Below are 24,658 nucleotides of genomic sequence, written 5' to 3' on the forward strand. Positions count from 1 at the left end.
TTGTATTGTAGGTCATGACGGATTCGTCTTGCTCCGTATCCCAAGACGGAAAGAAAGCCACAGCTTGCTGCAGTTTGTGGGTATGAGAAAGCAACCAAATGGAACAGAATGCATTTTGGAGCATTCCGTTCTGTTCAGTTTTTTCCCCATTGACAATGAATCAGGACAAACTGATGCGTTTTCCTCCGGTATTGAGACCCTATGACAGATCTCAATACCGGAAAATAGAAACGCTAGTGTGAAAGTAGCCTAATAAAAATCTGTGAGGCTATTAACAAGGGCTCCTATTGTATGTGCAATAGGCCAGGAAATGGGTACGCTGACGCCACTTTAATGCAGTGGCCAGGTCAGGTGGATAATAGTCTGTATTTGTTCGTGCCACCAATTGCAGTGTGCGCAGGATACTATCCCAGGGCCCTTCCAAGGTGTTATAATGCACATGCCATATTAGAAATGTCTCTGCAGGGTGTTGATAATTGTGTCACGGTGTCTCCTACCTGGGTACTGCTGGACTCCTGGCTCACTTGCCACTAATTTGAGTGTAGTGATAGTAGGTGTAATAGAGAAATTTTGCAGAGCAAATGATGTCCAGACCTGTAGATGAAGGTCAAACGTTTCTTTACTGAAGATAACCTGTATCCAAGCAGTATACAGCTTTGGTCTCTGGTCACAGCAGGTTTTTGCAGTGATTGGCAGGAAATGAATGCTTCTGCTTTAAATCTGGAGCTTGCAGGATAAGTAGTCTGCTTGGTAGCTCTGTACTTGTGGCAGGAATTGATCATCGGCACTTTTCTATAACCTCTGGTGTGTGGGGACAGACTAGCTGAGGAGTAATGGCTTCTCTTAGGTCTCTGAACTTGACTCACAGATAGATTCTCAGGGGATTCTGTGTTCCTGGAATTCTGGAGGTTGTAGTTTTCTGCTTTCTTCATCCAGCTGAGGCTGAAGGAGCTCAGTCTGGGGGTACAATCAAGTCTCAGCTGAGACAAGATACTTGCTGTCTTCCCTATGCAGGGGATCTCCTACAGACACACACACCCTACCCCTAACAGGGTGTGGGCTACACTAACTCTAACTTCCTTCTCCATCCATGCTGCAGGATGTGGGAACAGCCGACTTCGCTCACAGAGGGGGAGCTAAGCTGGAATAATCCATTCCAGCCTATATTCACTAAGCTGGGACTTGTACCTGGCCAATGCGTTGCTGCCACCTGCTGGTGAACCTGGAAAATTACAGGAATAATTGTGTTTAACATGGTTTTACATGCACATTTGTGAAGACATAATATAAATTACATCAGATGACAATATAAAAGCTATTAAAAGATAGTAGCAGGGTAGAGGCGTGTAGTAACGTAACTCCTGGGTGTTACATATGCCCATATGTTAAGCCAGTGAGCCGGGAGGGCGTCCATGAGCAGCCCCCCATTTGGGTCTCAGGTGTGTTGTACCACTTCAGCCAGGGGCATCATCCAATCCAAGGGGCATCACCCAATATCAGAGGGCAGAGTCCATCAGAAATGCCATGCTGCAGCACTATTTATACCGATAAGTGACTGAACCCTGATGGACCTCATTATATAGTCAGTGGGGTCCTTCGGGTGGTATGGATGTGCTCCATATAATATATCCAGCGCTGATGTTATTTTTTTTTTCTGTTCCTGAGACGGTACAGAAAAACAGTAATATGGCTGACAATAATGGCACAAAAAAAAAAAAAGTCAGTCCGACAGCTAAAGTCTATTGTGATCTGCCCTTTTGTGTGGAGAATATAGAAGTCCTGGGCAATGTAGCAGCATCGTGAAACTGTAATTCACCTCTTATCCACCACAGAAGTGACATCATTTGATCATAGATTGGTGGAGCTCTAATCAGCAGAGAATGACTCTACCGGGCAAAGTTCTCTGCATATCATGTATGCAGGGTGCAAAGGGTGTTATCCACAAAAGTAATTTCCGATAGCAGGGCGATTTGTGCTTGGGACACGTCCAAAACCTTCTTTTTTTTTTAAATGCTATTTTACGCAGTCTAATTGTATTAGTCACATTTACTACTGAATGTGCACCTGTCTTGGAGACTTTTGTGCCTCAATCGACTATTTTTAGATTAATTCAAGAGTTGTCTATTTATGTAGGTGCAAACAGTCAAATTTTTACTCCATCCCAGGGCTAGCTTATTTTTATTCAACAGTTTTGAGGGGTAAAGTGCTATTTTTTTTGCATTAATATTCGTACTCAGGGAGACATGTAACTTTTCTCAGCAGCTATTTTTCATGTGCAAATAAAATATACCAACCTAAGTGAATATGAACCTTACTGAAAAAGAATCACCAGAGTTCAGACTAAGCGCTCATGCCCCTTGCCCATATTGTGGCCTGCAAACACCCATTGGCTTCAATGGGTCCACAATCTGCAAGATAAGGCGCGGTGCAGAGGCACGGATTAGAAGCTCATGGAAGCACTACGAAACATGTTCTATTTTATTGTGGTGCAGAACTTTTTGTTGTGGGATACCACTCAGAAAACGTAGTCTTCAGGAAGAATACGGTTTATTGCAGCTAGCTGGGAGCATTAACAGCTTCAATCGCTCAAAGGAAAAGGGGGAGAGTCCCACACTCATCTTATACACATAACCATCTCAACCCAAACTCTCTCTTCCACCCTATTGGATATATCCATGTATGGTGTGCTTTCTCCATGTTTATTCTACCCAACATCTGCTATCCATTGCCAAAACATTCTTCATCCTGTCTAATCTATAGCTCCTCACCCAAGTGAGTGCTACCCCACATTTGGAATGTGTACCCACACATAAGATCTGGGAATGTAGTGTCTGGCATAATCAGGTGGAATTATACTAAATATTTTTCATTTTCTCCTTTAGTATCTTGCGGATCTCAGACCCATTCAAGTGAATGGGTCTGCATCCGCAAATGGCACTTGGTCGGTACCCGTCAATAAATGTGCACTATTGTGTAAGTGTGAGCTGAAGGAGATACCTCCAAGTAGGTGAGAAGCGAGTGTCGTTACCTGAGCCGGTCCCTTAGCCGTCGCCTGTGTTGCTTCTAGCTCCTCGTCCCTTATGTTATAAAGGACATATTGTTCACAGTGTGATGTACATTTCCACTTATAAAGAAGAAAATAATAATTGCAGTGAAGACGCCTGACTTTCCTCTTTCATTTTACATCTTTATTGCTGATAAAAAGCCGCGGGAAGCCGCCCAGAATCAATGGATTATGTTCTATAGATTTCTTAGACATGATAAAGGATCTGGCTTCTGAATGTACATTTTCTGTTCTTTTAGTACAGATTTTATGGTGAACCTGTGGTAAAGGCCTGTGTTGAGAATGGAGCGCACTTTGTTGATATCAGTGGAGAACCCCAGGTAAGATTTCTTCATACACTTCTATGAGCTTGTGTGCTTTAGGTTATTTTCTGTCTCTAACCAAAGCTTCACCGTTTACTTTATAGTCCCGTACAATATACTATTCATCCTGGGGAAAAAAATATACCTTTGGGTAGTCCAAGTCACTGAAAATAGGGTCACGTCATGTTTCTGCTGCAGTCTTTATGCAGCTGCAGTTTTTGCCAGCAAAATATGTGGAATAAATGTAAAAACTGCAACCACACTGAAAACATTGGCGTTGGAATCCACAAATTCCTGGCCAACCACAAGTCTATTGAATGAAGCTTACAGCTTCATTGATCCAGGGGTGCTGTCAGGTTGGATTAGCACAGGTGCAGTGAGCCGGGGCGTGGTACGGTGGCCAACTATGCAGTGGGTCAGGATAAGATGTATATAAGTCTATGGTTTGTCCGTGATGACAATTTGCAATGTGCGCAGGGTACTGTTGCAGGGCCTGTTAAGATGTAATAACTCACGTACCAACTGAGGAATGCCAGAGTAGGGATAGTGTCTCTGTGTAATGTCAACGGTGTCTCCTACCTAGGTACGGCTGGACTCCTGGATCCTGGCTCACTTGCAACAAAATGAGTGTTGCTAGTAGGAGTAACTGAGGAACTTTGGTAGTAAGGAATGAGATCCAGACTGATGATATAATCCAACTTGTCTTTACTTAATGCAGCATAAATCCATACAAGTTACAGCAATAGTCCTTTAGGTCCCAGCAGGTATTAGCAATATGTGGCAGGGATCAATATCTTTTCTGCTTCTCATCATATGCCTGGTGAATATGGCAGGTATCTGTCTTCTGCTCTGGCTCACAGGGAATGCTTCTTCCAGGAGGCTGGAGGTGGCTGCTTTTCTTGTCAATCAGCTGAGGCTGAAGGCTCAGGCTGGAAGGTTCTCTGGTCTCAACCGAGACAGGGTCCTGATTTGGGATCCCTATTTCTGGGAGCTCCTACTTGCACAGCCTTCCCCAAGAAGGGGTGGCTGGCACACTAACTAGAACTTCCTCTCCTCCCCATGAGGCAGGATGTGGGAACAGTCCACACCTCCTCAAAGAGGGGGGAAGTTAGACTGGAATGTACTACTCCAGTTTAGAAATGCAAAACTTTCTCTAAACACATTGCTGCCACCTGCTGGTGTACATGGAAATTACAACATATATATACAGTACAGACCAAACGTTTGGACACACCTTCTCATTCAAAGAGTTTTCTTTATTTTCATGACTATGAAAATTGTAGATTCATATTGAAGGCATCAAAACTATGAATTAACACATGCGGAATTATATACATAACAAAAAAGTGTGGAACAACTGAAAATATGTCATATTCTAGGTTTTTCATAGTAGCCACCTTTTGCTTTGATTACTGCTTTGCACACTCTTGGCATTCTCTTGATGAGCTTCAAGAGGTAGTCACCTGAAATGGTCTTCCAACAGTCTTGAAGGAGTTCCCAGAGATGCTTAGCACTTGTTGGACCTTTTGCCTTCACTCTGCGGTCCAGCTCACCCCAAACCATCTCGATTGGGTTCAAGTCCGGTGACTGTGGAGGCCAGGTCATCTGGTGCAGCACCCCATCACTCTCCTTTATGTGTGTTTGGGGTCATTGTCCTGTTGAAAAATAAATGATGGTCCAACTAAATGCAAACCGGATGGAATAGCATGCCGCTGCAAGATGCTGTGGTAGCCATGCTGGTTCAGTATGCCTTCAATTGTGAATAAATCCCCAACAGTGTCACCAGCAAAGCACCCCACACCATCACACCTCCTCCTCCATGCTTCACGGTGGGAACCAGGCATGTAGAGTCCATCCGTTCACCTTTTCTGCGTTGCACAAAGACACAGTGGTTGGAACCGAAGATCTCAAATTTGGACTCATCAGACCAAAGCACAGATTTCCACTGGTCTAATGTCCATTCCTTGTGTTCTTTAGCCCAAACAAGTCTCTTCTGCTTGTTGCCTGTCCTTAGCAGTGGTTTCCTAGCAGATATTCTACCATGAAGGCCTGATTCACACAGTCTCCTCTTAACAGTTGTTCTAGAGATGTGTCTGCTGCTAGAACTCTGTGTGGCATTGACCTGGTCTCTAATCTGAGCTGCTGTTAACCTGCGATTTCTGAGGCTGGTGACTCGGATGAACTTATCCTCCGCAGCAGAGGTGACTCTTGGTCTTCCTTTCCTGGGGCAGTCCGCATGTGAGCCAGTTTCTTTGTAGTGCTTGATGGTTTTTGTGACTGCACTTGGGGACACTTTCAAAGTTTTCCCAATTTTTCGGACTGACTGACCTTCATTTTTTAAAGTAATGATGACCACTTGTTTTTCTTTACTTAGCTGCTTTTTTCTTACCATAATACAAATTCTAGCAGTCTATTCAGTAGGACTATCAGCTGTGTATACACCTGACTTCTCCACAACGCAACCGATGGTCCCAACCCCATTTATAAGGCAATAAATCCCACTTATTAAACCTGACAGGGCTGACACCTGTGAAGTGAAAACCATTTCAGTTGACTACCTCTTGAAGCTCATCAAGAGAATGCCAAGAGTGTGCAAAGCAGTAATCAAAGCAAAAGGTGGCTACTTTGAAGAACCTAGAATATGACATATTTTCTGTTTCACACTTTTTTGTTATGTATATACAAACCGGATTCCAAAAAAGTTGGGACACTATACAAATCGTGAATAAAAACAGAATGCAATGATGTGGAGGTGCCAACTTCTAATATTTTATTCAGAATAGAACATAAATCATGGAACAAAAGTTTAAACTGAGAAAATGTACCATTTTAAGGGAAAAATATGTTGAATCAGAATTTCTTGGTGTAAACAAATCCCCCAAAAGTTGGGACAAGGCCATTTTCGCCACTGTGTGGCATCTCCCCTTCTTCTTACAACACTCAACAGACGTCTGGGGACCGAGGAGACCAGTTTCTCAAGTTTAGAAATAGGAATGCTCTCCCATTCTTGTCTAATACAGGCCTCTAACTGTTCAATCGTCTTGGGCCTTCTTTGTTGCACCTTCCTCTTTATGATGCGCCAAATGTTCTCTATAGGTGAAAGATCTGGACTGCAGACTGGCTATTTCAGTACCCGGATCCTTCTCCTACGCAGCCATGATGTTGTGATTGATGCAGAATGTGGTCTGGCATTATCTTGTTGAAAAATGCAGGGTCTTCCCTGAAAGAGATGACATCTGGGTGGGAGCATATGTTGTTCTAGAACCTGAATATATTTTTCTGCATTGATGGTGCCTTTCCAGACATGCAAGCTGCCCATGCCACACGCACTCATGCAACCCCATACCATCAGAGATGCAGGCTTCTGAACTGAGCGTTGATAACAACTTGGGTTGTCCTTGTCCTCTTTGGTCCGGATGACATGGAGTCCCAGATTTCCAAAAAGAACTTTGAATCGTGACTCGTCTGACCACAGAACAGTCTTCCATTTTGCCACACTCCATTTTAAATGATCCCTGGCCCAGTGAAAACGCCTGAGCTTGCGGATCTTGCTTAGAAATGGCTTCTTCTTTGCACTGTAGAGTTTCAGCTGGCAACGGCGGATGGCACGGTGGATTGTGTTCACTGACAATGGTTTCTGGAAGTATTCCTGAGCCCATTCTGTGATTTCCTTTACAGTAGCATTCCTGTTTGTGGTGCAGTATCGTTTAAGGGCCCGGAGATCACGGGCATCCAGTATGGTTTTACGGCCTTGACCCTTACGCACAGAGATTGTTCCAGATTCTCTGAATCTTCGGATGATGTTATGCACAGTTGATGATGATAGATGCAAAGTTTTTGCAATTTTTCGCTGGGTAACACCTTTCTGATATTGCTCCTCTATCTTTCTACGCAACATTGTGGGAATTGGTGATCCTCTACTTATCTTGGCTTCTGAGAGACACTGCCACTCTGAGAAGCTCTTTTTATACCCAATCATGTTGCCAATTGACCTAATTAGTGTTAATTGGTCTTCCAGCTCTTCGTTATGCTCAAATTTACTTTTTCCAGCCTCTTATTGCTACTTGTTCCAACTTTTTTGGGATTTGTTGACAATTTGAATCAACGTATTTTTCCTTTAAAATTATACATTTACTCGGATTAGATGTTTGATCTGTCATCTACGTTCTATTACAAATAAAATATTGACATTTGCTATCTCCACATCATTGCATTCAGTTTTTATTCACAATTTGTTTAGTGTCCCAACTTTTTTGGAATTCGGTTTGTAATTCCACATGTGTTAATTCATAGTTTTGATGTCTTCAGTGTGAATCTACAATTTTCATAGTCATGAAAATAAAGAAAACTCTTTGAATGAGAAGGTGTGTCCAAACTTTTGGTCTGTACTGTATATATAAGGCATAGAAAATGCACATAATAAAGGATGCAATGTTAGATTACACAGGATGACAATATACATACACCTAACTTGATGTAGCGTGGGGAAAGAGTTTAGTAACATAACTCTGGGATGATACACAGGCAAGCAGTGATTTTTTTTTCCCCATAGTTGTAGTTTGACTGCTAAAATGCACCCACCCTTCAGCCATCTGAATTGGGCTTTAAAGGGGTTTTCCAAGATGTTAATTCTGATGAAGGTCCTCAGGATAGAATAAAAGGAATTGTGATCTGCGTCTTCCCTTTTCCGCAAGTTTTTTTTCCAGCCTTGTATTATATGTGAACTGGAATTAAACTTGTGGAAAAGAGAAAATGCAGGTCACGATTCCTTTTATTCTTTACAGTTTGGAGCGGAGAGAAGCCTGACCGCGCATCTTGCTAAAAACTGGGACGTTGGTGCTGTCTTCATATACTATTGTCTATCCTCATGATCTTATTGGTATCATTATCAGTATCTTATTGGTGGGGGTCTGACACCCGGGACCCTCGCCGATCAGCTGTTCGAGAAGGCATCAGCATTCACATTAGCGCCGCGGCCTTCTCCCTGCTTTCTCTGCATTTGCCTCTAAAATAAATTTAGTGCATTTCTGGCACCCTGTTCAGCCAGAGTAAATCCAACGGGCTTGGATACACCTTCATGCCAAGCCCCATCGCTTTTATCTCTATTTTAGAAAAGCTCTAAAAGTCGCAAGTATGGTTTGCGCCATAATTAGCGACTTGTGACCATACTCTTACTCACACACCTATCATGAATGAGGGGCATGGATGCTTGGTATTCTGAATGCTGGCTTTTATAAGGTGGTGGTGTGATGCTGTCTAATAGCCCATTGATCACACCCGTACTGCTAGTTATGTGCAGCACCAGGGGCGCTGCTAGGGTTTCAAAAGATCCGGGGCCCAACCCCAATGCACATTGCCCAATTCTCTAAGTTGACCGATTTTGCTGTACTCTCAAAGACAAAGACATTTTGCTGTACTCTCTATACAGCAGCACATACCATTCACATCCAGGTGAAATTATGCTTTGGTACCAGGGTGGGGTGAGAGGGGTTTGACCCCAGCATGAATATTATTTATGCATATGCTCATGGGGTCATTTTTTGCTTTGGTATCAAAGGAGTCTTCCAGGAAGACCTCCAGAATAAAGGAGCGGGGATGTGGTGTATGTAAGAAGAATCTCCCTTCTGCCTGGGCAAAACCTATATGTCAAGTTTGTATCAGCAAGTTAATGGAGGAGGAAACTCTGTCTTTAATGGGCAGCATTAAACAAATGATACGTGAGGAAGTCAGAGACTCGGTTAGCGGTTTGATAAAGCACTGTCCCGGTACTTCTTCCACTGCTGCAGTGACAGTGAGATACTTTTGGGTCTGGAGGAAGAAGGAGAATGGGGGTCATCAGACGATTCTTCTGAAGACGAGGCCACAGGGAGACCACTTTTCCATGTGGAGAACATTAGCTCCTTGGTAATGGCGGGTAGGGCTACGATGGGGTTGGAGGATCAGAAGCCACAGCATTCAGTTCAGGATTCAATGTTTGAAGGATTAGGCCCCAAGAAGAGGAAGATATTTGATGTGCATAAGAACATTCATGAGCTGATTGCTAGAGAATGGAAAATACCGGATAGGACATTTTTTGTTCCCTCTTCAGTTAAGCGGAAGTAACCGTTCTATGAGGAATTGTCTGCCCCTTGGGATAGTGTCCCAAAACTGGATGCCCCTGTATCAAAAATGTCCAAAAAAGCTGCGCTCCCCTTTGAGGACATGGGTTCACTCAAGGACCCAATGGACAGAAGGGCAGGAGTGTATTTAAAGAAAAATTGGGAAGCCTCTGCTTGCCGCCATTGCTAGACCTGCCATTGCTGCTACATCTGTTGCTAGGTCCATGAAAGTGTGGATGGGGGAGCCATGAGGTTCACATTAACCACTTCAACCCCGCTAGCTGAAACCCCCTTAATGACAGGCCACTTTTTACACTTCTGCACTACACTATTTTCACCGTTTATTGCTCGGTCATGCAACTTACCACCCAAATGAATTTGACCTCCTTTTCTTCTCACTAATAGAGCTTTCATTTGGTGGTATTTCATTGCTGCTGACATTTTTACTTTTTTGTTATTAATCAAAATTTAACGATTTAAAAATGACATTTTTCACTTTCAGTTGTAAAATTTTGCAAAAAAAAAACGACATCCATATATAAATTTTTCGCTAAATTTATTGTTCTACATGTCTTTGATCAAAAAAAAATGTTTGGGTAAAAAAAAAAATTGTTTGGGTAAAAGTTATAGCATTTACAAACTATGGTACAAAAATGTGAATTTCCGCTTTTTGAAGCAGCTCTGACTTTCTGAGCACCTGTCATGTTTCCTGAAGTTCTACAATGCCCAAACAGTAGAAAAACCCCACAAATGACCCCATTTCGGAAAGTAGACACCCTAAGGTATTCACTGATGGGTATAGTGAGTTCATAGAACTTTTTTTTTTTGTCACAAGTTAGCGGAAAATGATGATTTTTTTTTTCTTTCAAAGTCTCATATTCCACTAACTTGTGACAAAAAATAAAAACTTCCATGAACTCACTATGCCCATCACAAAATACCTTGGGGTGTCTTCTTTCCAAAATGGGGTCACTTGTGGGGTAGTTATACTGCCCTGGCATTCTAGGGGCCCAGATGTGTGAGAAGAAGTTTGCAATCAAAATCTGTAAAAAATGACATGTGAAATCCGAAAGGTGCAATTTGGAATGTGTGCCCCTTTGCCCACCTAGGCTGCAAAAAAGTGTCACACATCTGGTATTGCCGTACTCAGGAGAAGTTGGGGAATGTGTTTTGGGGTGTCATTTTACATATACCCATGCTGAGTGAGATAAATATCTTGGTCAAATGCCAACTTTGTACAAAAAAATGGGAAAAGTTGTCTTTTGCCAAGATATTTCTCTCACTCAGCATGGGTATATGTAAAATGACACCCCAAAACACATTCCCCAACTTCTCCTGAGTACGGCAATACCAGATGTGTGACACTTTTCTGCAGCCTAGGTGGGCAAAGGGGCACACATTCCAAAGAGCACCTTTAGGATGGAGCCTCACAGAATGGAGCCTCACAGGGGGGTGATCAATGACAGGGGGGTGATCAATGACAGGGGGGTGATCGGGAAGTCTATATGGGTGATCACCCCCTTGTCATTGATCACCCCCCTGTAAGGCTCCATTCAGACGTCCGTATGCGTTTTGCGGATCCGATCCATGTATCAGTGGATCTGTAAAAATCATACGGACGTCTGAACGGAGCCTGACAGGGGGGTGATCAATGACAGGGGGGTGATCAATGACAGGGGGTGATCAGGGAGTCTGTATGGGGTGATCAGTGGTTCATAAAGGGTTAATAAGTGACGGGGGGGTGTAGTGTAGTGTTTTGTGTTACTTCACTGAGCTACCTGTGTCCTCTGGTGGTCGATCCAAACAAAAGGGACCACCAGAGGACCAGGTAGCAGGTATATTAGACGCTGTTATCAAAACAGCTTCTAATATACCTGTTAGGGGTTAAAAAAAAACATCTCCAGCCTGCCAGCGAACGATCGCCGCTGGCAGGCTGGAGATCCACTCTCTTACCTTCCGTTCCTGTGAGCGCGCGCTTTCACAGGAAAACTCGGCTCTCGCGGGAGGACGCGTATATGCGTCCACCCAGAAGAGCAGGGCCGCCGGCAGGACGCAATCCTGCGTACGGCGGTCCTGGAGCGGTTAAAGGGGGTACCTCTAGGGAGCAATTGCTTTTTTCCTTTCCTGTTATAAACATCGCCTTGGATTTCTTAGCTGACGCTTCTGTGGATACCTTTAGATTTTTCGCTAGGGCCTCTGCCTTATCCAACTCTGCCCGGCGGGCTATTTGGTTAAAGGGCTGGAAAGGAGACGCCAGTTCCAAGGCAAAACTGTGTGCTATCCCTTGTCAGGGAGAATTCTTGTTTGGGCCTGTTCTTGATGATTTATTGGTAAATGGCCTCAGACAAGAAAAAGGGCTTTCCCTCTGATAGTCAGCCACCCAAAAGATCCTTCCGTCCCAGATTTAACAATGGGTCCTTTAAGAGGAAAGAAAGAGCTAGACAGTTTGCAGGTCCAAACGGAAAAAATAGGGGTTTTATTTTTTCCAGGTCAGATGCCTCAAAAAAACAATCCCAATGACGCCAGGGCTCCTGTTGGGGGTCATCTGTCCCTCTTTGTACACCAATGGCAGAGGATCTCCAACATCCCCTGGATAAAGTCTGTAATAGGGGAGGGCTTAAAACTAAAGTTCCAGAGTGTTCCAGAGGGAAAATTTGTAGTTACAGATTTCCGGTCAGATCCTGTAAAACATTCTGCCATAGTTTCAGAAGTTTTTTCCCTAATACAGAAAAAAGTGCTAGTAAGTGTCCCAGAGCAGGAATGGAAAGAGGGATTTTATTCAACTCTTTTTCTGGTCAAAAACAAAATGGCTCTTTTCCGACCATAATAAACTTGAAGTGTTTGAACCAATTTTTGCAGTACGAGAGTAGACCTGAGAGATACATACTACCATGTCCCCATTCAGCCCAGCCACCAGAGGTTTCTATGGGTCTCCAGTTAGAGAAGAAAATTCTACATCTTCAGTTCTGAGCATTACCATTCGGGCTCTCTCAGGCTCTTACAAAGATTATTTCAGAGATGATGTCCCACGTCAGGGAGCAGGACATCATCATTATACCATACCTGGACGATTTTCTACTGGTGGCCCGGTAAGATCAGATTCTCCTGGGTCAGATTGCCTGGTTGAGGGAGGTTCTAGAAGGCTGGGTTGGGAAATAAACTTAGAAAAATCCAGTTTATACCAAAGCCAGAGATGCAGTTTTCTGCAATGATGACTACCCCTGCAGAAAGCCTTACTGATCAGGTCAAGAGTTCAGCTTCTTCATTCGTCCACGTCATTCACCATAAGAGAAGCCATGTCGGTACTGGGTCTCATGACATCCGCCATTCCAGGAGTGGAATCGGCCCAGTATCATTCAAGGTCTCTTCAGCTAAAGATCCTGCAGCACTGGGACAAGAGTCTCCCCTCTCTGGAGATGGAGATGTCTCTATCCTCCCAGACCCTAGATTCCTTCGACTGGTGGATGGATTTAAAGAACTTACAGAGGGAAGTTCCTTGGACCAGGGAGGCTGTTCTCCCCTTAACCACTGATGTGAGCCCGTCCGGTTGGGGAGCCCATGTGGAGTCCATGCTGTTGCAGGGCAATTGGGACAGCAGTTCTCTTTCCCAGTCGCACAATTTCAGGGAGTTGGACGCGATCAGGATAGCCTTGATACAGAGTCTTCCAATAATCAGGGGCAGAAATATAAAAATGTATTTGGACACAGCAGCAGTGGCTTATATCAAGTGACAGGGAGGGACAAGAGCTCAGGGCCTAATGTCTCTAATTTATCCGACTTTCAAACTAGCAGAAACTTCTCTATTATCTCTTTCTGCAGTTCACCTAAGAGGTTCAGACAATACGAAAGCAGACTTCCTCAGTCATCATTGTCTGTACCAGTGAGAATGGTCCCTAGATCCTCTATATGCCTTTCCCCCACTAAAGCTGCTTCCAAGGGTTCTCAAAAAGATCAGAGAGGAGGACGCCACGGTAATAGTGATAGCTCCCTTTTCGCCGAGAAGGGTTTAGTTTTCCAGGCTCTGCAAAATGTAAATAGCAACACATTGGGTACTTCCAGAATCCCAGGAGCTTCTATCTGAGGGTCCAGTTTTTCACCCAGAGGTGAGATATCTGCACCTGACTGCCTGGTTATTGTAAAGGAGATTTTAAAAAGTAGGGGTCTCTCTGAGTAAGTAGTAGACACTCTGTTGGCCAGTAGGAAAAGGGTCACTTCCGAGAATTACGTTAGGATTTGGAGGACCTTTTTCAGATTCGCCAAAAGGCCTGTGGATGTTCTAGAGACGCCCGACATACCGCAAGAAGGGTGGAAGAAATGACTTAGGCCTAGCACATTGAGGGTCCAGGTTTCAGCCTTAAGCTCCTTATTTGAGTTTACGTTAGCAGTTCGTCCTTGGATTAAAAGATTTATAATAGCAGTGTCTAAATTATCTCTGGTATGTAAAAATTTCCTGTCCTGAAGAGGTGGAGGCGGTCTCTCCAGGGGTGCTGTCATAGGCTCAAAGAAAACCGATTACCGGTAAGTGTAATCTAATCATTCTCAACCTATATGTGCGATGTACATGGCAAGTGCAGTATCAACACAGCATTATTCTGACCATGGCATTCTGCTTCTATAAGTATTGTATTGTAGTGTGATTTTCCTGTTTAATAATCCTGTCTTCTCCACAGTTTCTTGAGTCAATCTACATGAAGTATGACAGGCAGGCAGCAGAAAATGGGGTGTATGTTGTTGGAAGCAGTGGATTTGACTCCATTCCTGCTGATTTAGGGGTTTTATTCACCAGGAACAGCATACAAGGTACTAATAATGTGTTACATTTTGGTTTCATAAATTAGATGGACCCTTCATCAGAAACGTTTTTTTTTTTTTTTTGTAAACTCAATATTTATAGATTTTTTTGCTACTATAAGGGGAGTTTTACCTGCAAGGTAATTCTCATTGTAATAATATGTGGAGAATTGATTGGTGTACATAAAGATGCCCACAGAAGAACCTTGCTTGCATTGATTAGTATAATGTGACAGCCACACTACTGGGATAGCAGAGGGGAGGTGCTGTGCTCTAATTCAGTCTCTTATACAGGTCATTCTAAAAAAATTAGCATATTGCGATAAAGTTCATTATTTTCTGTAATGTACTGATAAACATTAGACTTTCATATATTTTAGATTCATTACACACCAACTGAAGTAGTTCAAGCCTTTTATTGTTTTAATATTGATGATTTTGGCATACAGCTTATGAAAACCCAAATTTCCTATCTAAAAAAATTAGCATATTTCATCCGACCAATAAAATAAAAGTGTTTTTAATACAAAAAAAAGTCAACCTTCAAATAATTATGTTCAGTTATGCACTCAATACTTGGTCGGGAATCCTTTTGCAGAAATGACTGCTTCAATGCGGCGTGGCATGGAGGCAATCAGCCTGTGGCACTGCTGAGGTGTTATGGAGGCCCAGGATGCCGGCCTTAAGCTCATCCAGAGTGTTGGGTCTTGCGTCTCTCAACTTTCTCTTCCCAATATCCCACAGATTCTCTATGGGGTTCAGGTCAGGAGAGTTGGCAGGCCAATTGAGCACAGTAATACCATGGTCAGTAAACCATTTACCAGTGGTTTTGGCACTGTGAGCAGGTGCCAGGTCGTGCTGAAAAATGAAATGTTCATCTCCATAAAGGTTTTCAGCAGATGGAAGCATAAAGTGCTCCAAAATCTCCTGATAGCTAGCTGCATTGACCCTGCCCTTGATAAAACACAGTGGACCAACACCAGCAGCTGACATGGCACCCCAGACCATCACTGACTGCGGGTACTTGACACTGGACTTCAGGCATTTTGGCATTTCCCTCTCCCCAGTCTTCCTACAGACTCTGGCACCTTGATTTACGAATGACATGCAACAGTCCAGTGCTGCTTCTCTGTAGCCCAGGTCAGGCGCTTCTGCCACTGTTTCTGGTTCAAAAGTGGCTCTGGATGTTTCTACTCCAGACTCAGTCCACTGCTTCCGCAGGACCCCCAAGGTCTGGAATCGGTCCATCTCCACAATCTTCCTCAGGGTCCGGTCACCTCTTCTCGTTGTGCAGCGTTTTCTGCCACACTTTTTCCTTCCCACAGACTTCCCACTGAGGTGCCTTGATACAGCACTCTGGGAACAGCCTATTCATTCAGAAATTTCCTTCTGTGTCTTACCCTCTTGCTTGAGGGTGTCAATGATGGCCTTCTGGACAGCAGTCAGGTCGGCAGTCTTACCCATGATTGCGGTTTTGAGTAATGAACCAGGCTGGGAGTTTTTAAAAGCCTCAGGAATCTTTTGCAGGTGTTTAGAGTTTATTAGTTGATTCAGATGATTAGGTTAATAGCTCGTTTAGAGAACCTTTTCATGATATGCTAATTTTTTGAGATAGGAATTTGGGGTTTTCATGAGCTGTATGCCAAAATCATCAATATTAAAACAATAAAAGGCTTGAACTACTTCAGTTGGTGTGTAATGAATCTAAGATATATGAAAGTCTAATGTTTATCAGTACATTACAGAAAATAATGAACTTTATCACAATATGCAATTTTTTTTAGAAGGACCTGTATATGGTCTGACTTATGGCTTACAAGAGTGTTAAACATGTTATCTAAGAGATAGTCAGACCTCCAGATGTGGCAGACCTCCACAGTTGATAATACCCACCTGGTCCCCGTCGCTGGATTTGGTCTGTGTGGCTGCAGCTCTGGTACTTCTACTCCCTGTGACACAAGTGGAGCACGTCTCCCCTGTGTCTGGCTGCAGCAGTCACATGTCTCCTGGTTGACGGTCTCCTGGTTGATGCCGGCGCAAAAGGGAGTGGAAGTATGGGAGTGGGAGCCACAAGAACCAAATCCAGCGGCAGGGACCAGGGAGCATCATGAACTGTGCAGGTCTGCCACGTCTGGAGTTCTGATGATCTCTTGGATAACCCCTTTGAGTGAGACTCTCTGCCATGCTAAAAGTCCAGACAAAGAGGAAGTTTCAGACACTGGACAGGAACTAGTATACATGGAGCGAGATAAAAAAATGATATCCTAAAGACCATCTACTGTTTTTTTTATGGAAAAAATATTCCCATGGGGGTTATTAATATGTGGTGACATGTTTTAATGGAAGCGTCCCTGTAGTTAGCTGATAATTATTTGTAATAAAGTTTCCATTGTTTCTTTTCTAAAAAATTAAACCTAATACCGTAGGAGACCTATGTATGCTTCTGTGCGGTAAAAATCCAGGTCAGGCCCTATTAACATTTTGAGGACACAACAATTTACTATTTTTTTTACCCCCCCTCCTTCCCAGACACATAACCTTTTTATTTTTCCAATCACATAGCCATATGAGGGCTTGTTTTTAGCAGGACAAGTTGCACTTTCTAATTTCACCTTTTAATTTTGCAATGGGAAGCTGGAAAAAATCCAAGTTGGAGAAGAATCAATTGGCCCATAGTTTTATGGGTTCATCTACAGCATTCGAATTGTGGCAAAACTGACCTATTGTGTTCTCTGGAACACATAAAAAAAGTTTGTTCTTTGCATTGTCACATTCTGACTCCCATAACTTTATATATTTCCACCCACGGAACTGTTTGAAAGCTCTTTTTTTTGGAGTGATAGTTTTTATGTTACTGCGTACATTGCTTGCAAGGTCAGTGGAATGTGGATAATTCTAAAGAAATGTAAGGATTTATTTTTTTCTGATTCTCAAGAACCCTGACAACCGTAGAGAGTTTTTTGTCTTTCAAGTCTGGAACACAGGTTAGTTTAATTGATTTCTTTGATTATTTATTAAAATAAACAATGCCATTGATGTATGGACAGGGAAACATTTATCTTGGAGAGGGCAAGAAATCTTTGATGCAGATGGTGTAAACCTGCAGAGGTTGTCTAGACATGCGATTAACTTATTACAGCGGCTCTGGCTGGATGAGAAATTGGGTGCAGGGATAGACACTTTTGTTTAGCTTCATACTATTTATTAGTTGGTTTAGTTTGAGACAGAATTTTATGCCAGAATTGTGGTGCAATTTAGTTCATGCCCCTTTACCCCAAATCCACTTCAAAGTATTGTAAAGCACTATAAAGGGGATCAGACTCCCCAAAATGCTTTTAGTAAAAAATAGGGAAAAAAAGAAAAATTGACATATTAGGTATCGCCGCATCCGTATCGACGGGCTCTACAAAAATATGACATGACCTAAACACCATAAAATAAAAAGGAATAAACAGTGCAAAAAATAAAAAATGTTGTCACCTTAAATCACCAAGTGCAACACCAAGCAATCAAAAAAGCATATGCCCCCAAAAATAGTACCAATCTAACCATCACCTCATCCTGCAAAAAATGAGCCCCTACCTGAGACAATCACCAAAAAAAAACAAAAAAAACCTCTATGGCTCTCAGACTATGGAGACACTAAAACATGATTTAAAAATAAAAAAATAAAAAAAATGCTTTTATTGTGTTAAATGTATAAAAAAATAAAAAAAGTAGACATATTAGGTATCACCGCGTCCGTAACAACCTGCTATATAAAAATACCACATGACCTAACCCCTCCAGTGAACACCATTAAAATAATAAAATAAAAACGGTGTAAAGAAAAACATTTTTTTGTCACCTTACATCACAAAAAGTGTAATACAAAGCAATCAAAAAGTCATACACCCCCCAAAATAGTACCAATCAAACTGTCATCTAATCCCACAAAAAATGTGATCCTACCTAAGACAATCACCCAAAAAAATAAAAAAAAATAGGGCTCGCAGAATATGGAGACACTGAAATATGATTTTTATTTTTATTCAAAAATGCTGTTATTGTGTAAAACATAAATAGACATATGTCTGTGAAGGTTCTCATTTATCCAGGTCATGGTATATCTGTGAAGAATAAATTAAGGCAACTGGATGTACTGTAGATTTCTTGAAAACGTTTCACTCGTTCTTCCAACGAGCTTTCTCAATTCTGAGTGACTGTACAATAATTCTCTGGGAATAATAGGTCAAAGGTGTTGATTCCATCCTAATTGGAGTCAGTAGGTGATAAAGACTTCCCAAAAAAAGGTGTCAAGACAGCAGACAAGACATTGTATGTGGCAGACAATAGATGTCTTAACCCCCCCCCCCCCCCCCCGCCTCTATTTAAGCTTGGCTTCTCCATTTTTACATAGATGGCCTCCTTCACACAAAGGGTTTAATTTCGCAATCACACAAAGAAAAACATCAAAACTGACCCATAGTGCATCCCCTCCTCACCCCCTCCCCCCCCCCCCCCACCTCCGCTCAGTAAGTTCCAGACCGGCGCACCGAGGCGAACATTACCCATCTCTAGGCCTGACTACAGACCGCAACTGACAACCTGCAGCTTGCAAATCCACTGTCGATAAACCAAAATACTAGGAACAAACATCACTCTCTCCCACTAGAATACCCATTAAAATATGATTATACAAAACATGATAGGAGAGAACCATGAGACGCAACCCCTAACCAGAAATAACCATGTTTGTTCCTAGTATTTTGGTTTATCGGCAGTGGATTTGCAAGCTGCAGGTTGCCAGTTGCGGTCTGTAGCGTAGAGATGGGTAATGTTCGCCTCGGTGCGCCGGTCTGGAACTTACTGAGCGGAGGGGGGGGGGGAGGGGGTGAGGAGGGGATGCACTATGGGTCAGTTTTGATGTTTTTTTCTTTTTGTTTATTTGTTTTTTATGTAAATTGTGTTTTTACTAGCATTCCGGGCTGGAAGCGGCCGGCAGTAGACATATAGTCAGCAGGTAGTGTCGCTGTATTAGCGTTTATTATGTAGCAACCGGTGCAGAAAAAAGTGGGGGGGAGGTAGGGAGGAAGGGAAGTTATATTTTATCGATATGGCAACATTTTGTTATAGTGTGTTTATATATTTTTATTGACCTGGTCGGGTACACTATTAATTATATTTGGGTCATGAGATAGAAGGATAAGGAAAAGAGAGAAAGGAAAGGGATGGGGGGGGGGAGACAATATGTATTATATTTTAATAGAAAATGGAATAGATAAAAGTGAAAATAAATAAATATAAATAGATAAATAAATAATAAAATAAATATAAATATTTAAAAAAATATATAAATATAAATAAAAGTAAAAATAAATATAAATAATAATACAAATAAAAATAGAAATAAATAATAAATATAGATAGAAATAAGTATAAAAATAATAATAATAAAAAGAATAAAAAAATATAGAAATGAAAGTAAAAAATATAGAAATAAATAGATGACAATGGAAATGGTAATGATATATATACGCACATACATATATAAGGAGATGGGTGGGAGGTGGGGGGGCTCACTAGGGGTATGGGTATGTATGTTAGTTTATTGTGATGAGAAGGGTTGTGGGTATAATTTTATTTTATAAATTTTATTTATAAAATTTATTAGGTTATGTGTGATAACCTTACAGCATAGGCAGGTTTTTGTTCCGCATTTGAAGCTATCTTTCTGGTCTGGCCTATCCCTTTCTGAGTTTTTTTCATGTTGTTTTGGTTTGCTGGGGGCTAGCATGTTTTTCATAGTGGGGGCTCTTCTGTAGATGATTCTTGGTTGTGATGGCAGGTATTTATCAAGATAGGGATCTTGTTGTAAAATATGGCAGTGTTTGGCTAATATTGAACGGATGTTTTTTTTAGATGTGTTATATTGGGTGATTAAGCTTAGGTGCATGTCGGATTTTTGTTCATTCTTAATGCCCTTCTCTAGGCAGGTTTTTTGTGATATTTGTGTGGTTTATTCGTATGTGTCCTTTATTAGTTTCTTGGGGTACCCTTTTTCCTTTAATCTTTTTTGTATTATTTTAGCTTGTAGGATAAAATCTTCCCTTTGTGTGCAGTTTCGTCTGATTTGTTTGTATTGGCTGTAGGGAATATTTTGGAGCCATTTTTTTGTTGTGGAAACTTGTGAAATGTATATAACTATTTGTGTCTACTGTTTTGAAGTATGTTTTGGTTATGAAATGGTTGTTTACGCTGGTGATTGTAATATCGAGAAAATCAATCTGTGTCTTGTTGAAATTTGGGGTGAAAGAAATTCCCCAATCTGTGGCGTTTAGCTGGGTGCAGAAGTCTTGGGCTTGTTTTTCATTACCATCCTGTCAAGGAACCATGAACCAGACGTACAACAAGAGATAAGTGGAAAATAAGAAGGTTTTATTGAAAAGCAAGCCGTAAGCAAAAGTCCAAACGGATGGCTAAACCGAAGCAGGGTCTTGCGGAGACAGAGGTCAGGAACCAGAAGGGTAGTCAGACGAAGCCAGGATCAGGAACCAACGGGGTAGTCAGACGAAGCCAGGATCAGGAACCAACGGGGTAGTCAGACGAAGCCAGGATCAGGAACCAACGGGGTAGTCAGACGAGGCCAGGATCAGGAACCAGAAGCAGCAGCAGTCTTAGAAGCATGTGAACACAGGAGGACCAAGCAAGGAACTGAAGCCACAGACCTCCTATATATATGAGCTAGGCATCCAGCTCCTCCCAGTGGGAAGGAGAAGCCGCAGGGTGGGAGGCTACAAGAAACCCAGAAACCAAGATGGCCGCCAGCACATGTCAAACGAAGGAGAGTAGTGAGAAGGTAAGACCAAGACACATCCCAGATGATGAACAGGTCATCTATATATCTTCTGTAGTAGACAATGTGTTTATTAGGTTTGGAGATGTTCGAGATGTATTCCTTTTCGATTTCGCCCATGAACAGATTAGAGAAAGACGGTGCCACTTTTGTCCCCATCGCGTTCCCCCTGCACTGGTGATATGTGGTGTGGTTATAGATGAAGAAGTTATTTTCCAAAATTAATTTTAGGCTTTCTAGGAGGAAGGTTATCTGTGGTGGTTTTAGTTTTTTATCATTTGATAGTACTCTATTTATGCATTTTATCCCTAGGTCGTGTTGTATGTTGGAATACAATGCAGTGACATCCATAGTGAACAGAGAGTATGTGTCTTTATATGGAATTCCGCTCAATTCCCGGATCAGTGTCGTGTAGATAACTGGGGAGCGTGCAAACATATGGTTGTAGGAAAATATCTAAGTAATGGGACAGGTTGCTGGTGGCTGATTTGGTGTTGGATACCTGCCTGGAGGATTTTTAGGATTTTTGTGAATTTTTGGAAGGTGATAGAAATATGGGATGCATGGGGATTTTGGTGTTAGAAAGTTTTTTCTTTCTTATTTATTAGCTGTTGCTCATAAGCACCTTTGATTCGGGTAGTCAGCTCTTTAGTAAGAGCTGGGAAGCGGTGTTCTTGGACTGTTTCATAATAGGTTGGGTCTCTTAAGATGTTCTGTGCCTCATTTTCATAGTCCATATAGTCCTGTAGGACAATGCCCTCTCCCTTGTCAGCTGGACGGATTATAATCGCAGTGTTTTCTTTTAATTTTTTCAGGGCAGTTTTTTCTTGGCTATTTAGATTTTCTGCATAAATAGATCTTTTTGTTTTTGCCGTCATCTTTTTTTTTGTCTGTTGATATCAGGTCAAAGAAGGTTGGTACGAAATGTCCCTGGCTTTGTAAGGGGAAAAAATTGGACTTCGGGTGTACTTCCTGATTTCAGGGTTTTGTGGCGGGGTTTCTGTGTTTTTTGTAGTTTTGGATTCAAAATGCCTTTTGATTGTGAGATTTTTTCTGAACACACTATAACAAAATGTTGCCACATCAAAACATATCGATAAAATATTACTTCCCTTCCTCCCTACCTTCCCCCCCCTTTTTCTGCACCGGTTGCTACATAATAAACGCTAATACAGCGACACTACCTGCTGACTATATGTCTACTGCCGGCCGCTTCCAGCCCGGAATGCTAGTAAAAAAAAAAAAAAAAAAAAAAAAAAAAAAACACTATTTATATAAAAAACAAATAAACAAAAAGAAAAAAACATCAAAACTGACCCATAGTGCATCCCCTCCTCATCCCCCCTCCTCTCGGTAAGTGCCAGACCGGCACGCCGAGGCAAACATTACCCATCTCTAGACCTGACTACAGACCTCAACTGACGACCTGCAGCTTGCAAATCCACTTCCGATAAACCAAAATACTAGGAACAAACATAATCTCCCACTAGAATACCCATTAAAATATGATTATACAAACCATGATAGGAGAGAACCATGGGACGCAACCCCTAACCAGAAATAACCACCACACCCCCGTTTCTACCTGAGTAATTCTTTTCAAAACAATCCCAAAGAATATACCCTCCATCCTCCACAAGAAAATAAACACCGGGACACTGCTGTATCCACAAAAATGCTGCGACCTGTGATACGCCTCCCCCGCTGTTCTTTAGTGCCAGATCTGCTCACCAGAAGAACTTCGATCACCCTGAGACCTAGCAGCAGACCACAGTCCGCTACTTACAGTAAAGCATAGCACCAACACAGTCCACCACCTGCATTACTCTAGAGCGCAACCCAGGACAGAAACCCCCTATCTTACCATGCCGTCAGGGGAGGGCTGGGAAGGGGGGCAGGGAGGCAATTGCCCCCCAGGCCGCCCTAAAGCATGTTAAAAACGGCCGCTGGGTCATCTTTAACGTCTTTAAATTCCTCAGGGCCGCACCGCCGATCATCATAGGCGGCGCGGCCCTGGTTCTAGTTGCCAGCAGCGGTGGGGGGGCAGTAGGAGATGAGCGCTTCCATTGTGGAAGTGCTCATCTCCATATTCATCTGTATCGCCGTTCACAGGACAGCGATACAGATGCCTGTGATGCGGCAGGGGAGGGAGAGGCGTCTTCCTTCCCTGTTCTTCTGATAGGCCGCAGGCACTAATGCCTGCAGCCTATCAGAGGCTGGCTCAGGTGGCGCGATGACGTCATTATCATCACACCGCCTGTGCCGGGCAGCACACAGCGGGGGACACAGGCCGGAAGAGGCCTGCATCACATCATTGCTGATGGAGGTAAGTATTAGTGTCTTTTGTTTTTTTCTTTGCAGGAGGAGCTGACATTTCTTACAGACCCATTTTTTTTGGGGTGGCACTCTGGGGGCATTTATTTCTTGCCCATTTTGGGGGGGGGGCACTATGGGGACATTTCTTACTGGCCCATTATGGGGGTGCACCATGGGGGAGAGGCGCACTATGGGGCATCTGGGGTCTCTAAAGGGTCTTTTTTTTATTGGCACATTATGGGGGCACTATAGGGGAGAGTGGCACAATGGGGCATCTTTGGGGAAGTGACGGCTCTAAAGGGTCCTTTTTTTATTGGCACATTATGGGGGGTGCTATGGCATCTGGTGGCACTAAGGGGACATTTTTTACTGGCACATTATGGGAGGCACTTTAGGGGAGAGCGGCACTATGTGGCATTATTTGGGAGCACTATGGGAGAGTAGAGCACTATTGGGGCATCTGGTGGCACTAAGAAGGGGCATTTTTTACTGGCACATTATGGGGGAGAGGAGCATCTGCTGGGGGCACTAAGAAGGGGGATTTTTTTTTACTGGCATATTATGGGGGACACTATGGTTAAGGGGGAGAGGAGCACTATGAGGGCATTTACTGGGGCACTATATAGGGGTATTTTATACTGGCATACATCATGGGGACATTAGCGCAACTGCGGGCACTAAGTGGGGGTATTTAATGTACTGTCATATTATAGGGAGAATTAGTAGTACTAGGGGGTATTATGGGGGGGCTTTACTACTACTGGGGGGCTATGAGGAACATGATTACTAGTATGGGCACTATAGGGGCATTATTACTACTAAGTGTGCTCTGGCAGAGAATTATTTCTATTGGTGGGATTTTGGGGAGCACTGTTACTTTGGGGGGAACCCTGGCATAGTATCAGCTTAGCACAATTATTTTTGGGGGACATTATCTTTATACTATTATTGTCTGGGCGCAGTTATTTTTTAGAGCACTGTGTGCCAATAATTGTTGAAGGGGGCACTATCTGTGTGGTAGCAGTATTTCCAGGGGGACTGTTTCTGCAGTATAGTATTGGGGCACAGTGGGCACAGTATTGGGGGCACTATCTGTGTGGTAGTAATATTTCCAGGGGGACTGTTTCTGCAGTATAGTATTGGGGGTGGCAGGAAAGGGTGTTCAGAAGATGTGAAGATGATGGAAATGTGGGAAACTAATGTCTGTTTCTCAATCTCTGCAGAGACAGTAGATGGCTGAAAAATCATCATG

At 42.7% G+C, this 24,658-nt stretch overlaps 1 protein-coding gene across 1 annotated transcript in view; it reads left to right on the top strand.

Annotated features, from left to right (window-relative positions):
* Positions 1-24,658, top strand: part of LOC122935438 (saccharopine dehydrogenase-like oxidoreductase) — a 45,119-nt gene that overhangs the window by 4,011 nt on the left and 16,450 nt on the right. Inside the window, exons 3-5 of the mRNA XM_044291205.1 lie at positions 3,304-3,384; positions 14,135-14,277; positions 17,191-17,239. Of these exons, the coding sequence (XP_044147140.1) occupies positions 3,304-3,384; positions 14,135-14,277; positions 17,191-17,239 (273 nt within the window). The remainder of the gene's footprint in view (positions 1-3,303; positions 3,385-14,134; positions 14,278-17,190; positions 17,240-24,658) is intronic.

The sequence above is a fragment of the Bufo gargarizans genome, chromosome 4 (genome assembly GCF_014858855.1).
Source record: "Bufo gargarizans isolate SCDJY-AF-19 chromosome 4, ASM1485885v1, whole genome shotgun sequence".
In the NCBI taxonomy this organism is placed as follows: Eukaryota; Metazoa; Chordata; class Amphibia; order Anura; family Bufonidae; genus Bufo; species Bufo gargarizans.